The following is an 18,799-nucleotide window of genomic DNA, read 5'->3' as shown; positions in this document are numbered from 1 at the left end:
ACTAAACTCTGCTACAGAAACCAAGTATCATTTGACGATCTACGCTTTGCTGGACAACAGAAGAATCTCCCTTGGAGTAAAGGAGTTACTCCCCTGCAAGGCAGGCACCTCAACGCATCTGACCGGTTTGCATCTACGCAGCTCCCGACGGACTCCGAAGATTTTGCAACACAGGAGGTGGGTTCCCAAGCTTCCCCGAGGCCGATCAGTGCTCTCAGCAATCCTAAGATCCAAAGCCCTCATGGGGACAGTGCAACCCGAACCCCTGGACACCGTGCACATTTGCAGCAGCATATGCTTTTTGGAGATCCCTGAGGCTGTGCTTCCACCGAAGATCACTGGCCTACACTCCACGAGTGTTCCGTGGGCTGGTGTTTTGTGTGTCCTCTTGAGGTCCCTTCGCGATCCCTGGTCCGTCGACCTGTGGGTCACTGAGAAGGGAACTTTAACTATCAAAGGGCTTACCTGGTTGCTCCAGAGGTGCCCTGACTCTCCATTGCTTGGGGAGACCCCAGGACCTTGCTGGTTCACACCGAAGCATCTTTACTCTCACCGCATGGGTTGCAGTTGCCAAGGCTTATTGGTCTAAAATTCAGACACCGACCCCCCCACCACTCAAAATCCTTCGTGGGACTGCTCGCCTGCGGACTTTGGTCATCGTCGACGTCTCCTGGTCCCCGTGGCTGCAGAGTCAAGCTTCACCTCTTCACAGATGAGGCACCCGACATCGGTGGGCACTCGTCTACCGAGCCCCTGGTCACTGGCAAGTGACCCAGACTCCGTCCCCTCTGCTTTCAGGTTCTTCATATCTCCGATCCAGGCTTGGATCACACCGGACACTTTTCCTCTTCACGGCAGCAGCACTTTGCAGAATCTCGCCATAGAAAACGACGAAGATTCCCGACACCATTTGACACCTATGCACCCGGCTTCCCTGGGTTAGGTAACACGAGTACTCCAGTGCTCACATGGGTGCTGGCCTTAGAACCTTCTAAGTTTGAAAGGGTTTGCTAAATGTCCTCTCCTAAGTGTCCTTAATCTTTAAAATTCCAACCGTGACTTTCCCATAGGATTGTATGGAGCTCGCGGCTGTGTTCTCACACTGCACACGTCCCCCATGGGTCCCCTGTGTCACTACCTTGGGTGGTTCCTTGGAGTCCCAGCGATTCTACGCGCTCTAGGCACTGTGTCTAGTCAAGTTGTGGGTGTTATAATACTATATGGTTTGGTCTCCCCCTGGGGCCCACTGTGTATGGTGCGATTTACTGTCGTTCTAGTACTGTAATATTGTGTATCTTGTTCTCTAATCTCATAAAGAGGTTAGTAGAGAGTGTTTAGAAATAAATACATATATTTTATATATACCTTGTGTGGTTCTCCTTTCATTTGGTCATTCAGAAGGTTATAATCTGGTACACCAAGCTGCTTTACATTCCTTCGAGACTTAGCATGAAGGTTGCTCTCCATAGCTACCACTCCGATATCTTTCAATAAAGGTTGTCTTTAACCTAATCATCAATAAGGGTTGTTTGGACTGGTACAAGGTGCCCACTTTAATACCAGGCCAGCATATACCAGATCAACTTCTCACACATAATTTATAAATCCATCATGATCAGCACCCCAGTTTATCTTGAAGACAACCTCAACATCTCTGGTGGTTCTTGACACACCTAGAGCCAGAACATCATCAGACTACAGACTAAGAGGTGTAATAATGAAAACAACTAAAACATCTATGCATCCAGGATCTAGGATCTAGTACAGGATCCTGTGGAGGAGTGTGGCTCAATGGTTAGAGCGGCAGACCCTGAAGCAGAGTTCTGGCCAGGGACCAGGGTTCGATTCCCGCCTCGCCGGGGCTCGGGCTCAATTTCCTCGGACCTGTCTATTCTCGCCTCGGTGCCTATTCTAATCACGGGCCCCACGCTGCAACTCTGGGCAATAGCTTGCTTAGCCTCCACACCGGCCCCAACAGCGCTAAGGATGCCTGGCTTCACCCTGGGGGTGTCCAGGAGTGGACACTTCACAGGGAAAGCCAGGAGGGGTTCCACAGCGGTATGAGTATCAGCGCCAGGAAACCGCAAAAGGCGACACCGCAAGGTGGCCGTCTGGTGACAGTGCGCTCTATAAGTACCTTGACATTTACATTTACATCGTCCCCAAATGAATTAGGACTGCCCCAACCATGCTCCAATTTGGCAAAGAGTTGAAGATGCACTTCTTTGAAGAACACTACATCAAAATACATTAGCAGTCCACAAGCCAACTAGCTCTATTATCACTTGTTGACTTTATACTGAACCTTGACCATGCACAGTGCTCCACAGCCTTTTTGCTCGAGGCTTTTAGAAATGCCACATTCATTCATTCATACATCCATCCATCATAGACGTTTTTCATTACAATTTAGGAGTTGGATTGTTTTCATCTCATGGCAGGAAATATTTAATTAACACAGAAGCCTTCTTTAAAAGAAGGCTTTACCGTCTTAAAGCAGCACGCTCTGTATTATTAAAAAATGCATACTCAAAGTATGATTTAAAAATGTAAATATGTCTTTTAAAAAAACAAAAATTCTTTCTTTCTTTTTAAAAAAAAAAAAAAAAAGAAAACATTTTTTTTAAGTGTAGCATTTCTTTTTCCAAATCAAACAAATATTTGCTTTAAGCACCTGACAAGTATTATCTAGCATTCAGATAATTTACTGAGGAGCTAAATCTTTACCTAGGTTTCTACTTCATCACCAAGGTTGGATCAATTTATTTATGCTTAATGTAAATTTGTCTTTGTTCTGTCTGTTATATTTGCGGTTGTTATTTTTCATGTTACTGGTTCTGTGCCACTGGTCTCCTCCAATGTTGTAGACGGCATGTTGCACTGTAGTCCTCTATGTCTGTGATTGTAAGTTATGCAAGTTTTCAGTTAAAAGAATAAATGTCTGCCTTCTTAGAAATCGCTTTACCATTCAGAGTAGTAGAAACCCAATTAAAAGGAAGCTGCCAATTTATATTTAACTCCAGATGTTATCAGGCTATTATGTTTAAGCTCCTTCCCATACTACAATTGCCGGATGGGTAATGTCCCATGTATTTTGAAGGAGTGTGTATTGGGTAATTGTATGTACTAGAACCTCTTTTCAAAACAAAGACAGGGCACTGTAGATGTTCTTTTATGGTTGCAAGAATGGGCATATGTCTTAGAATGGACAGTTTTAATTTATGGGATAAAGAATAAAACGTTGCAACACAGGTCATGTGATTCTCACTGGGTTTCTCATAAGTCTCCAGCAAGCACAAGTAATGGGACACCAACTGTATTTGTTGGGTGCATATCCAAACTACTCCCTCGAAAACCTTAGACCTTGGTTTGGTCAAATCATGCAAACCAATTGTAACAGTATATATGTCAATTATATGCTACTGTGTCCGTGTGATTTAAAGTTCGTAGGCATGACAACAAGGAAAATTAAAACCAGGTTTCTGCAACATGTCCAACGTAACAACAGCAATCCAACCATTAATTGGTCACACACTTCAAAGAGCAATATCTTACAGGCAACCAGTCAAGACAGTGATAGAAAAAGTAGCCTATTACAGCCAGAAATTGAAATACACATTACAGTTCAAGCAACTACAAACACATTCTCAAACCATAGCACAAAAAGACTTATGAAGATATCAGCCGAGTTTCTACTAAAAGGAAGAATTATGTGTCTGTTAAATTATTTCAGGAAGGGTTCTATTGTTAATTATCGAATAACCATGCTTCCATTTTAATACGAGGGCCATAGACTCTTTCGCACATAATGATTTATGTGCCCCTTATACAATTTCATAAAATGAGATAGTTGTGATTAACATAACTGGTGAAAATAAAGTTAATATTACCAAATAACTATGTTCATTGAGATGTTATCAGAATAAAAAAATTGCACAGATAATTTTGCGGTACAAAAGGGGGTGGTGATGGACGGAGCATCAGAACCAATCAAACACTCACACCCAGTCAACAGATCTGGGTTTGATCCATCACCGTTCTTTAGCCCACTCTGCCACCCCAGTTCAGACATGGCCATATGCAAATCAGTCTGACCCTGTGCCTAATGGGAACAGTCAAGCCAAAACTGCCAAGCCATGCCTTCCCTGGACCCGAAACAAGCTTCCTAGGACCGGTTTCTGGCATTTCAGCCGTCTTCAGCCAGGCTTGCTTGAATCCAGTGGCAAAGTGAGCAAGGGACTCACGTCTGAGCATACCCTGCCAACTTATGGCGAACAAAGCGGTACAAAACGGGGTGGTAATGGACGGAGCATCAGAACCAATCAAACACTCACACCCAGTCAACAGATCTGGGTTTGATCCATCACCGTTCTTTAGCCCACTCTGCCACCCCAGTTCAGACCTGGCCATATGCAAATCAGATCTCTGTACTGGGGTGTACTGGGGTGAATGTATGACATTGTTCTGCATTCTGTCCATCAATTGTTGTTTTTGCAAGATAATTTTGTGGCTGATTAATATCTACAGTTTACACAACCTCAAAATGGTGCCATTTAGCTCATTGCAGATTATGGTTATGGTCAAGCATCAGGTTAGAAGCATTTATGCAAACGCTTGCATGTAACAATATGCTGCTCAGATCTGATGCCTTTACATCACGCCATGTAGTAAACTGATGCAGATCAGTGCTATTTGCACTACAGGCAGAGGTGCAGTACACTGATATCCTTGGCCTGGCAGTTTGGGCTGGACTGTTCCCATTGGGCGCAGGGTCAAGACCGATTTGCATATGGCTGGGTTAAAATTGGAATGGCATGGAGAGCAAAAAAACGATGGATTTAGGTCCAGATCTCTGTACTGGGGTGAATGTATGACATTATTCTGCATTCTGTCCATCAATTGCCCTTTTTCCATTTGTCACCCCGAGTGGGATGGGTTTGCCCAGACGTGGGTCCCGTGTTCTCCATGCCATTGGAGTCAAGCTATCCTGGCTTATGAGGGCTGAAACCCCGAAACCGGTCCTAGGATGCTTTTTCCAGTCCGATGTGGACCTGGCCTGGCAGTTCGGGCTCGACTATTCTCATTGGGTGCATGGTCGAGACTGCTTTGCATATGGCTGGGTTCAAACTGGAATGGCATGGGGAGCAAAAATGGATTTAGGCCCAGATCTCTGTACTGGGATGAATGTACATCATTGTTCTGCATGCTGTCCATCAATTGTTCTTTTTGCATGTACACTAATATCCCGGCTTCTCAACACAGGGTTCAGTGACACGTACACAGCCCTTTAGCTCAGAACGGATACATGCTGTTCCTAAACAGAATGAGCCACTCTCAGGACTCTGTGCAAAGTTGGAGGACTTTAACAGTTACTGACCAGGAGCATACGAACAAACAGTTATTTTATGGGAGATACACTGAGAGGTTCTTTTTACCGACATACACGGAGACTGTTTCGGTACCTGACCTGTAATAACACATGGATAGCCATTTATCAACATTCATAAGCATGTGTCATAACAAGATTATTAGATGGCCTTTGACTCAAAACAGGCAGTGGGTATTTTTCCATTAATAAGAACAATAAACACCAATGTTATAAAAAAAATTGAATTATATATATATAATATGGCTTACAATCTTGAACTGCTGGGCAGCCCATGAGTCCAAGAATTTGGATCTATCCACTAAGAATCACAATGGTATACTTAGCAGAGGAGGCCTAACGAGTGTATCAAGGAGGCGTTTTGTGACATATAGATTCTGGATGAGTATACAGTCATCACTGTCAATTCAAACTAAGTTACTCATTTCAAAATAACCTATACGGCAGAACATGGGGTAGAGAAGTATCTTCATCCTCCAATCGTTGGTACAGTGGAGTTTTCCGTATTTAGGTGAGCACCAGTGAGCTTGCCTCACCTTGACTGAAGTGTTTTTCAACATGTTTGTAGTGGTGTAACATTGTTGATGGTATTAAGAATAGGTGCACTCCTGTATTATCAATACTAAGATAATGGAAGAGGTCACATTTTTCTGTAACTTATGTGTTTTTTTCCCTCTTATCCAACCTTCCTGGACTGATTCCGGGAATATGATCATACCTAAAGATAGGACAATCTATTTATTTGCTCTTACACCACATGGATAAGATTATTGGGCAGCATGCAATTCAGAGAAGTGCCACACAGGTCCTTATGAAAGACAAGTGAGGTGGGCATACACTAGGAGAAGCAGAAACATGTTGACCATTTACCAAAAGGTGAGTGAGATGTTCTAAATATGCCATACACTCCCCTCTCTCCATTTCATTTTAATCTTAAAATAATTTTCAAATACAATGGAATTTAAATACTTATCCTACTCTTAATACAATTTTGAATTTTACCTATTAACTTTTGTACATATAAAAGTTTATCAGCTGCTAGTTGAGCGCTCCCGATCACCATGTCTAGCATCAAGATGCTAGCCAAGGAACACACCTATGAAAGAAGCATGCCACCTAGTGTAGGTAAGTAGTCGCATTTCTTCTTTATAAATATCTTTCACAAATTAATATCCTCAAACAAATCTCTTTATTCTGGAAGAGATACATAAGTGACACTAGAATGTAAAGAAATATTTTCTTTTTACAAATAAGAGCTTGCCAGGCTTGTTAATCTCTATACATTTTAAAGCAGAGAGGTTGTACTGATACTGGCTCTGTAAAACCCTCTCTCCCCTTCACGTTTGCACAATTAAACAGAGCCGACATTGATTGTCCACTATGTGCTAAAATGCGTGCCTTGAGAGATAAGATATGCCAAACCTGATTGATGCAAAGGCCCCATCAGTTCTTCCGGTCCGGTGCTCTGCCAATGACTGCTTTCCCTTTGCGCTATATTCTGAGTATTCTTCAGAAATTGCTTTTCCTTCTTTGTTTTCTTGCTGAGCACATCAGGATTAGCAATCTTCTCACCTGTTAAAACATACTAACAAATTACATTTTCACATGAAATGCTTGGCATTTACAATTTCTTTACTTAGCCGTCTTCTTAAAAATGTATTTTTGTACATAAGCGCAACTTCAACAGACTGAATGCTGGGGAAAGGGCTAAAAAATAAATACCCTTTCATTAACTTTGTGAAATTTTATGATTTACATTTGCAAAACACATTTGTTCCATTTGTTTGATTTCTTAGGCTCTCAAAAATCTTGTGATCAAGTGTTACATGTTGTTGGATTACAGATGTTCATAGCAGTGTTAAATGACGGCTGATATTGTTTTTTTAGGAATTACGTTATGTGTTCGTCCTTCGAAGTGTACTCAGTGTTTAGGAGCATTAGGGGTACAGCATTTCAGTTTATCCTTTCCCATAAAGGTGAACGACTCAACTAGAAGCTAGAAGGGTCTGTATTCTTGAGGTGCAATGGATTGTCAACTGTAGATATTTCTTTCAATGTGGTATGAACTATTAATGTTCTGTTGGTTCTAAGAGAAATGGAGGAACAATTAGTGGCTTTGTTCCATGACAGCAGATATAATTCGCCTGCTGAGTGGCAGTTGTGTTCTTATAGAATTATGATGTGGGCTGATTTATAAAATGAGGTGTATTATTGATGGGGCATCCGTCAGCCAACAAGGCATCTTCAGTGCAATGTGATGTGCTTGAGGGTATGATAAAGTCAGACTAGTGTTTGAATTTTATAATGTGAAGGGACGTTTACCGTGCATGGGAGGGTATTACAGCAAACTATATAATATTAGTGCTGTGTTACATTAATGAGGCTGTAATTTGGTCTAAGCTAGATGTTCTGTCCATTATGTGGGAGATGGATGCTTGAGGACAGGCAGGTTCTTTTTAAGGCGTTATAGACTTACAAACTATATGGCTCTTTCTTGTGCATATAATCGGCATGCGGGGATTTCTAACACGATCTGTTGGAGTATGCATTAAGCCAGTTCAGATAAATATGGCAATGCATATCATCTTTGGTTGTCAAGAGTGAAGTGAAATTGGTCTACCCGGCCTCAAGAAATCTGCTCACCCACTTGCTATGGTGAATCAGATTTCATCAGAGCGAGCTATTTTTAGACCCTACTGGACCGTTCTGGGAAGCGGACAAATAATAGGTGTTCTGTTCAATCGCAAGGGGAATAAATAGTAAAGGTGGCTTTAAATCTTGTTTTAATCTGGTCACATTTGCTCTGCATGCAGAGACAGAAGTCAAAAGTCAGATTGTCTTCTTACATTTACTTTTCTTGTGCGGACTGCTGAGTGAGAGGATTTTGCAAAGTGACAATCGTGCTTTGCAGAGCATGTGAAATTAAAGGCTGTAACATTTAAATAACTAATAAGTGAACTTCAGAAACATTTAGAAATATATTTCAGTAGTTTTTAAAGAATTGTTTTGTAATTTTGTGTGGTGAAAAAAAGATTTTTATAGGATGAAAACAAATCAGAACACTTTACTTGGTGATGTGCAAATGATTAATAGATTTGCTGAAACTCAATTTCTAAACATTGTTTATGCACTATATAGTATTATTAGGTTGCAACTATTGAGACTGGTGCAGGCAGGCAGGGTCTCACGCCAAAAGTCCACAGCAGTCTTCAGTTCTCATTTTCTCGCAGCTCTTCTTTGTCCTCTTCTTCTGGATCCATTGAATCTGTGTTCCTGTCATCAGGGGTGCCTCCTAAATACTCAATTTAGGGGTGTTAAAGGGAGTGACAGGTAGTGGCCAGTGGGCTGCTTACCTTTAGGGACTACTTCCTCTATATAACCACTTCTTGTGGGAAGTTGGCATAACCCTGAACCAGTGAGCCTAATTCCACCAAAAACAAAGATGGTGGAATTCTAGTTTTTGTGTTCACATCAGGTAGCCTAGGTGGAATTAGCCTGATAGGGAAAACGCCTCCTGGCTAGCTAATTTTTCCCACCTGTCCCGGTGCCAAATGGACCTGAGGCACAGGGTGGCATTTCCCCAGTCCGGGGGAAGCCTTGGTCACATATCAAAGGTGACAGATGCCTTTGAAGCCTCCTGCCTCGATATGCTGATTACTTAGCCATCCTGCTTGGAGGAGGTTACAACACTGCGGCAGGAATTGTTTTTGTCCTCTGAAAGCGTGGTCTCTGACCTGAAGGGGGTCAGAAACCTGTCTGTGGTGCAGGGTGCTCTACACCCGTCAGTCAGTACACTAGAGATCGGTAGGTTCTGAGGGGACACCACTAAGGTGCCCTCTGGGTGCATGTATAATAAATCCATCACTGGAATCAGTGTGGGCATATTAATACGAAATGTTTGATACTAAACATTTTTAGTTTCAGTGAAGCTATCATGTAGCTGGGGAACTCGTAATCACCAGTGCCCAGTACATATACTCAAAATGGCTTCCCTGTTCACTGGCAATGTCCAAGAATCGGCATGGATATCACAGGGGTATGTATGCTCATGGAGATATGTTCTCACATGTGATATAATGCACCCCGCCTCAGGGCTGGAAGGTATGCTGTAGGAGTGACTTACTTATATTACATGCAGTGTCTGGTGGCATAGCACACAGGAGGTGTGCCATGTTGTGTCTTCACTTTTCTCTTCACCATGCCACGCAGTCTGCAATGGCAGTTTGCATGAGTGTGCTGAGGGGTAATTTTGGGTGGTACAATACATACTGCTGCAGCCCTTATGAAAGCTCTTTAGTCTCCTTTAGTACCATTTACTTGGGATTTACTGGGGTGTGCTAAAAGCATTGCTGATTGGGGGAACAATTGTACAGTTTTAGGGAATGAGATATGGCACTGGGGACCGGGATAGCAGACACCCAGTGCACTTCTGTCAAAATTGCATCAAATACGAGGCAAAAAGTGGGAGTGACCATGTCAAAAAGGGCACTTTCTTACAGCATGTGCATGATATGCACCGGTGTGTATACTGCAGTTGTTGGTCTGTGCCGGTGTGTGTACTGCAACTGTTGGTGGTCTGCGCCGGAGTGTGTACTACAGTTGTTCATGGGCCTGGTAATTCAGTGGGTCTATAATTTATGTCAGTGCATTAGAGAACTTGCAGCGTGTGAGGGCGCACATGGTGTACAACAGTGTGCACTTGTATGAGAAAAATCACTCTGGACTCCTCAGGTTCCACTTGAAAAACTTCAGCAATTTCCACTCACTTGAGGAAAAATGAATTTCATCTCTTTCAGATTCCTGGTGTTTTATGGAATTCAAGTCTTGTTTTTCGTTAGGGGTTAGTGAAAAGATGGAGGTTGCGATCACAGGCCCTGTTTTTGAGAAAGAAATAAATAAACAAACAAAATCAAGAAAACCATCTACAGTTCAATGTGCGATCATCAAATAAAACTGATGAGCAATCAAAGAGAAAGGTTTATGATGAGCAAACTTAGCTTCACAAAGACTAATAGTGCATTGAAAATACACAGGTGGCTCCATTCAGTAATTTTTTCATTTTGATAGGCATAGTTTTTATTCATTTGTTTATCCAAAGAGTGCTGTAATAAGATGCTCAAGGTAGCATTAACGATATTCTGTAAGTTTATTACAAAGCAGAAAGCTATATTTTATCCTTACCATTTCCGTCCCTTGTATATCTTGTAAACCTTTACTATCTATTCCAGATCCTAGAATCTTCTGTTATGACCATGCTGCAAAACATCTTAATCACCTTCAAAGGTTTTGTGAATTTTGAAGACACTCCTGTCAACCTTGGGTACTTTTAGCTTCACCAATTTGCCCACAACCAAGTTTGTGATCTCCACCATCCTTCCTGTTATCAAACCTTCTCCTCCTTTCAGTCATCTTTCTTTTATATCTAGATCTCTAACCCACAACAATCCACAACATCTCTATCTATATTTCTTCTCCTCCAACCCAAGATAGACTAATAACCAAATTATACTCCCTATTCCTACACAGCTCAAATGGAAATTTACCCGTAGTGGAATGTAGTATGAGTCTGTGTAACTTCAAGTTGTCCATGACCTCCAACATTTGCCCACTTGCCAAAAGCTTTTGCTCTTTGTTCAGTTCCATCCAATATCAAATTAAATATTCCCTTCATACCACGTAACGTATACCCTTTGCTGCTCAAAAAAAATAATTACTCTTACATTTCTCTTGACTCCAACAGAATTTTACTGAACCTGTTCTTGCTTAAAAAAAATAAAACTCTCTCTCTTGACATCAACTGAATCCTATTGTCCATCGGAATGGTGATATGTAATTCTTCTATTCTGAATACTTCCTTTAAGAAATTTATGACATATCATGTTTCTGCATTATTCACAAGTTAGACTTCCAGCCAACTACAAAACTTATCGATCAAAACATAGATGTTTTTATAGTGTCAGACGCATATACTGGACCTAGAATATCCAAGGTGATATCTTCCTACTGCCCTTCTGGCAGATTTTTAACTGCCATGGGTTGTACTGTACACTTCACAATATAATCACTTCCAAATATTCAAAGCAGTCTCATAATCGGCTCAGTCACCAGATCCATCCCTGGCCAACAATAAGCATCTATTAACCTCTCTTTCATTTATGAAATTAGCAAATTACACTCATGGGCATGATCCACCAGACACTTTCTCAACATTTTGGGAGACACAGGTCTCATGCCATGAAAAAAATAAACCAAGCCTTCCTTATCCGATAGTTAATCTTTTTTTAACAGCCCTCACCATCACCCACCTTTTACTTTTACCTCCTGCTAAACCTGATCATTAGCCATTTCCTTTCCCCAATGTTTCCCTTTTAAATTCTCTTCCACCTCATCACACAAATCATCTCAAACTATGCTACTACCAACCAATCTTAAACAATAGGCAATCCAGTTCTTTGCCCTATGAATGTATACCATTTCAAACTTAAAGTCTTGCATTGCAACCACTCAGTTACATATTCAACTAGACATTTCGTCAAAAACTTCGGAAAAATTAAAAACACTCCTATAAGGGTTTATGATCTGTTTTGAGTTTGAGAGATTGCCTCTGATCAGATTAAAATTCTACAAATTTGGGACATACTCCAGATACTGTCTGATCTCTACAAATCCTCCTACCATCTTGATCCCAATTAGACTCAACTTTCTTCTTTAATAACTCTCTCAAATTCCTGGTCTTTTCAAATTTGGGAAAAAGCTGGTTATAGAATTCCACCATTCTTAAAAACCTAATTAATTAATCTTTGACTTTGTTGTCTGGAACTGGCATATCTGTTATGAAACTCACCAGTTTCTCTTTAGATTCAACACCTTTGCCTGTGATTTTGTGCCCTAGATACTCAATCTAACTCAATTTGAGCTTTTGTTGCTCCGCTTTGAAGGTCAGGCCACTCACACAATTATTGAAGAATGCTCTTTAATCTTCGATTGTGCCTCTTTTGGTCACAAACATACACAAACAAAACATCTGGACATATCTTAACCCCTTCCATGCTCATGACGGAACGATTCCGTCATGAGCATCGGTTGAGCTGTGCTCATGACGGAACCGTTCCGTCATCGCCCCGCCCGCGCTCGAACCCTTCAGCACCGCGGGGGAATCCGCGCAGCGCTGAAGGGGTTAAAACCAGGTTTTAAAAAATATTGTTTTCATCATTGCCTGGAATACCAATGTTGTAGAAATAAGGACAAATGGTATCCTCATGAACCTAACAATGCCGAACAGTGTAATGAAGGCTGTTAGACGTTTGGGGGCCTGTTTTGGCAGGTGCTAAATCAAGCATTGAAAACATCTTTGGTGCTCTTTGCAGTTTACTTTGATGTTGGGAAAAGGGTGGCAATCCACTACAATAAACTAATTTAGCTCTCGAAGATCAATGCACAATATTGCCTTACAATTGGCCGGCCTTCTAAGCTACCACTACAGGTGCAAGCCATTCTATTGCTTCAGCTTGCGCTATAATTCTGTTTACTTTCAATTTTTCCAACGCTAATTACCTCACTTACCAGAATGAGTACATATCTCCCCTTACCAACCTTGGGTTTTGATCTCTCTTTCAACTTGATCAAGAGTACATAACCTTACCCCCACCCTCCCCCAGACCTTCTAGCTCCTTTTTAAAATGAACAGGAAACTCCTCCTCATATACTGTCTTTTTTACATTCAGGGTATTTACATCTACCATCTCTCTCAGTCCTACTGCTTGCTCAGAGTTGAGACTGAGATACACTTCTAGGTCCTTTTGATCCAACCAACTGATAACTGAATCCCTTTTTATGGATACATAAATTTTCACGGAAGCATAACTCCCTTTGTACTGAATTCATCCTATAAAGTATCCTTGAGTGGCTTACCAACGTATACTTTGTGATCAATATCTGGTTTAAACGTTTTAAACTTTTATCTTTTTTCTCATACATCTTTCTGAGAATTTGGCACTAGTTTAAGCCCCTAAACAAATAACAGCTTTACTTGAAAATCCTTACTATGCACATCATCAATTAGACCATTCACACACTTTCCTACCACCTGCAACACAACTTTTTAACACATTTCTACACTTTTACTTTCTCTTTTCTACTTCAACAAAATGTTGTATATTGTGCTTTCTGCCCACAAGCCTTATCCAATCCTTCCACTGCAGACAATCTTTGTTGTTGACCAAATGACCCTGTAACCCACAGCTCTAAAGTTTTCCTTGAAATTTTGCCTGTCCTCCTCGTTCACTTTGGGATTGCCCACTTGCACCTTTTCTACCAGACCACTGTCTTTCAAAATTTCCTTCACACATGCCATACAACATGCAAACATTCTTTGCTATGAATAACACCTCTTTCTGTGAATGATCATGCTGCTGCCATAATTAATCTTTGGAGTCTTCTATATTGTACCTCAACATGGACTGGTACCTCAGTCATTCTCCCAGGCTGCTACCATAATTGCACTTGGCAGCTAGATTCAGACTAATTACATAGTTTTCAACGGATTCACCACTCCTTTGCATTCTACCCAAAGTGACACAGTTCACCTTGAGAAGGGACTGCAAAGCTAGGTTTTTAATAAAAATCTCATATTCAGTAAGACCAGGGGCAACTTCCAATGGTATTTTAGGTAAATATTCAAACCCTGTGGGTCCAAAAGGCCGAGGCAGCACATTTAAAAAAGAGGTTTTCCATCTGACGCTCAGAAATGTTCCAAAGACCTTTATCCACTTTCACCAATGAAATACGTTACCTTTGGCTGTTTAGGAAGAATGGAGACACGTTTACATTCTGCAGGCTTTCTGAAATATTTATTTTAAAAAATAGGGGAAAACTATAGTAAAATCAGGGCCACTGCAATTATGCGAGTGTGCGGCATTGGCGATTTCGCATAATTATAGATTTTCCGTATTTGCCACTTAATCCATCATCTGCCACATAATCTGCAGATTTTAACAAAAACATAATTTCGTTTCTACCTCAAATGGTTCAAAAGTTACTAAACGTTTACGCACAGAGAAAGGTCCTTTGCGAAGCTGAACTGGTCACCTTTCTGTTACTTATTTCTAAATTTGGGTATTAAACTGGTACTAATGAGGTGCAACCAATGCCCAGAGAGTGCTACCAAGTTAAAAATTGACGAAATAACGAAGTAATACTACTAGAAAATGTGTTGCATAATTTGCCATTTCACGTTGCATAATTTACTCAACCCTGCTGCATAATTTTGCCCTCTCCTACCACATAATTCCTGTGCCCATGACTAAAGTACAAATCAATTACCTCTAGGAGCCAAGTACAGTGTAAAAAAAATCCAAAAGGGTTTGCCTTTAGTTAGAGGTTTTTCTGCTTTTCAAGTGTATAGGGAGTTCAGACGCAATCAAACGTCAATTTGTCATGCATTTCACCATATGGAATTCAATGTGCAAAATCTCTGGTCACCCCACAACAAATGTTTTACTGTGGGACGTGAACAAATCCAGTACTGCTCTATCTCGTCGATCAAGGAAGTACATAGACATTACATTTGTCCCCATTATAGGTGTCAATGAGAGCACTCTAAAATAAGACAGAGCTCAGACAGCAATGCAGCTGGGTGAACCATTTGAGTGCTAGCCTGTAGTCATATTCAAATTAAACAGGCAGCGACATTTTACATATCTTACAGCAGTGGCACCGATATGCCAGCACCACACCAGGAATTTTGCTTCCACGTTCTGCACATGTTGATGGTTAGTTTTTATGGGCAATGTGAAAGAATTTATGCTGTACCAAAACGGTAATGAAATCTTAATGTAAAACAATAAAAATACCAAACAGAATTGTACAAATAGAGTAAAATCTAATAAACAAAAGAACACTAAATTGACAAAAACAAGAAGGGGAACCAGAGATATCAATTTTTAAAGTTCTAAGTAGAAATAGCACCAAAAGCACAAAGGGACAATGATAGTCAATGGTTGCAGTTCACTGGGACCTAGGCACAATTTATTGCTGACCGCAACAGACACGGGTATGGTACACCATTCTGGTTCCTCCTGGTCGAAGATTTTACCTTCTGACTTGGACATTTAAGTACCAGAGAAGTACACTACTAAGGACCCCCCAGGCCCTTAGGGGAGACACTCAGAGACTCAGAGTTTCAGGCAGAGGCCAACAGTAATTTGAGGCTTTCACTGTACCCACAACAAAGACAGAGACAGAAGTGTGGTAGGACAGCAAACAAACAGTGGATCCACAAGAATTGTCTTGGCATTCTGTTCTCTTACCTTTCAGTGTGCCCCAAGTGCTATGTGTGAACCCAGTAGACCTGTCAAGTAGGATTTGACACAAGCAGGATTTGACAATGTTGTGTTAAAACATTATGGCCACAATCTACAGCCTACATATTCTGCGTGGTTCAGAGGAGTTATCTCTGCTCATTCAGGACAGCCTATTGTTTACTCCTGAGCGGCATTCCACCCTAATTCACACCTATTCAAGGCTGGGAGCTATCAGAGCCCTCTGTTAAATAGCCTTCTCACAGTCCAGACAGAAACAGCGCAACTTTCCAAAAGTTATTTACCTTAATATTTTTAAAAGTTTGAATTCACCATTGAATTAGATGTTTAATTACCACTAAAAATGGTGGTGTTTTATTTGTTTAGCTAGTCCCTTTCCTGAAATACAGTATTAATATTTACTACCAGTCCCCATCGTTTTTCTATGGCATACCTAGCCTTCCTACAGTAAAAATAGCTTTTGGGGGATAGTCATAGTAAAGACATGCTAACTCTAAATTTCGATAAATCCTAATTTTAAATACCATGCACCCTGCATGATGGGCAACAAAGGCCTACATAGGGGTGACTTATTAATATTTAAAAGAAAGGTTTTTACCAGTCAAAAGGGGTTTACTTTGACGCTTCCTACTGTTATAGTCAGGCTACAGTGGCCAGCCTGAAGCCATGTTTGCACTGCCACTGTATGGATGGCACAATAGATGCTGCAGTCCACTATTGGGATTTAACTTCCAGGTTCTGGGTACACCTTGCACCATACACTAGGGACTTATAGTTAAGTAAAATATAACAATTAGAAAAATGTCCATTTGACCATGGTAAAAGGAAGAACACAAGCACTTTAGTGCTAGATAGCAGGGGTAAAGCACACAGAATTCTAAAGCCAACAAAAATATACATTCGAGCAAAAGGCAAAATATCCGGGGTGACCACGCAGATAAGGCAGTTTTCACACACTGCGGTAATGTCTCACTTGCTCATTACTACAACCTGCAGTATGTGAATTTGTGGGTGCACAATTACAACATCAAGTTAGCACCCTACTTGGGATAATAGCTTATGTCGGTTTCCATTGTTAGTTTTAAAATATGTACCATATGCTTGAAATGCTACTGAAGTAAAACAGTAAATCTAAAATACCAAACTTTCTCACAGCTTATCATATCAAATTGCAACCCCCTCCGTCACTTTTTGCACACGGAGGTGTCTGTTTAGAACACTCATTTGTGAGGAGGTCAGAATCTCTACAATAACCCATGTCTTGGAGTTCTATAAAGATTCTCCATATGGTCTTTCATGTTCACTGTACTGGACTACTATTAATCTTTCTGCCTAAACTGTGATTAAGTCAGAGGATACAAAGGTGGGAATTTGTCCTTAATGCACAAAATCAATATTTGGACTCCTACAACCTTTATAATTTTTTCTCAACGAAAAACCAAAAAGATACTTTAGTTGAGTAAATTTTTGTTTGACATTTCAAACTTTGTTCAAAAGTTGCTAATATTTATCACATTTATTATGCATCAATCTAAACCCTGTCTGAGTGGAAAGTTCATTATGGTTATGTCACTCAGCTAAATATGGATATGAAAAACGGTGCATTCAAAGTGAGCTAAACGAAACATAATAGGGACCTATACTAATGCAGATCTACGACCAATAAAAGCAATTGGTAGCATTTAGGAGTGCTTGCGGAAACAGATCAATATAAGGGACTCCTTTGTGGCAGTGAAAACAGCACAATGGATATGAAAGCATCGGAAAAGTAACATTAGGAGAATTATTTGCAGCTGCTTTAAATCTAACGTAGATTGGAGAGCACTCACGTAGACCACAAACAGCCTGTCCATCTACCCTTATCTAAAGCGCAGATCACCTTCTGTTTCCAATGCTCATTTAATGGCCAAACCTCTATCCATCAGAATGCCTCTCTTTTATGATCACTTTGTTGCTGCCTATTCTTGTGCTGCCTTTTGTTCATTTGTTGGCAGCCATATACTTGTGATACCTCCGTATTTGTGCTGCATCTTAGGCTTGTGACCAGGGCCGGACTGGGAACTGAAAGCAGCCCTGGTAAATTTTGCCAGACCTTGTGACATGGTCACCTCTTCCTCATCCTCCTCCCACTACTGCTCCGCTCTAATTCCTTGCCCCGAGTCTTATATTGGAACAGCACAATTCATGATTCTGGTGCCCACTTGCATCGTGCTGCCCTCTCCACTAATTAAATAACTATTCTTCTATTGTTATTACTCTCCTATTTGGACTTTGACCAACACTTGAGTTAGCGGAGAATGCATATTTCAAGTAATACTGATTGCAGCACTGGACACAGAACTGGAGGCAGTCAAGTGACCATATCTCTGGCAGTGCTGAACATAGCTGGGAGGCAGTACTGGAGTAGTGCTGGAAGAGTGGACGCAGTATTTGTTGGAAGCAGGAGTGATCCATCTGAATAAGGCCAATCAGTATTTACCCTCAATGGCACCATACTCTACACACACTTCTTCCCGAAAGACCCTCACCAGTGCCATATCCAACACAAACCTTTTTACTTTGTGTCAGTTTCTGCCACTAAAGAAGTCATGGGATAGGTTTGTAAGTGAAAGTCTAGCTCTTTGTTAATCCTCACACTGCCAAAACTACAGATCTTAAATATTTAACAGGTGGTAAGCTGTAGTTTACACTAATGTCCAAAGATGGAGAGACAACTTCATGTACAACAAGCAAGAATTTCGTTTTCTTATTGCTGTACCAAGATCACTGGAGTCCTTCATTCCCATCCAATATATGCCTATGGAAGAACTGTGTAGAATGGAAAGGCCAACAGAATAATTTGATTTATTATTCAAATGGACTCAAAGGCATTACACGAAAAATATGTCAAATCTACAGGAATCGGGATGGGTGTTTAACACTTTTTAAAACCCTAAACAATAAGTAATTTTACGTTACCCAATGAGTACAAGGCCTGGTGAATTTCCTTCATTACATTCTCATAAAGTTCCTTTTGCCATCTGTGCAAAAGCTTCCACTCGTCACTGGAGAAACAGGCAGCAACATCAACAAATGTGACTGGTGTCTGTAAAAA

At 40.9% G+C, this 18,799-nt stretch overlaps 1 protein-coding gene across 1 annotated transcript in view; it reads right to left on the bottom strand.

Annotated features, from left to right (window-relative positions):
• LOC146859258 (uncharacterized) overlaps positions 1-18,799 on the bottom strand; it is a 400,212-nt gene that overhangs the window by 25,936 nt on the left and 355,477 nt on the right. Inside the window, exons 25-27 of the mRNA XM_085647151.1 lie at positions 18,664-18,790; positions 10,153-10,260; positions 6,809-6,958 (exon numbers count right to left, since the gene is read on the bottom strand). Of these exons, the coding sequence (XP_085503277.1) occupies positions 6,809-6,958; positions 10,153-10,260; positions 18,664-18,790 (385 nt within the window). The remainder of the gene's footprint in view (positions 1-6,808; positions 6,959-10,152; positions 10,261-18,663; positions 18,791-18,799) is intronic.

The sequence above is a fragment of the Triturus cristatus genome, chromosome 3_2, assembly GCF_964204655.1.
Source record: "Triturus cristatus chromosome 3_2, aTriCri1.1, whole genome shotgun sequence".
NCBI classification, from domain to species: domain Eukaryota; kingdom Metazoa; phylum Chordata; class Amphibia; order Caudata; family Salamandridae; genus Triturus; species Triturus cristatus.
Note: the sequence above shows the minus strand (reverse complement) of the source record. Positions and strands in the feature narration are given on the sequence as shown.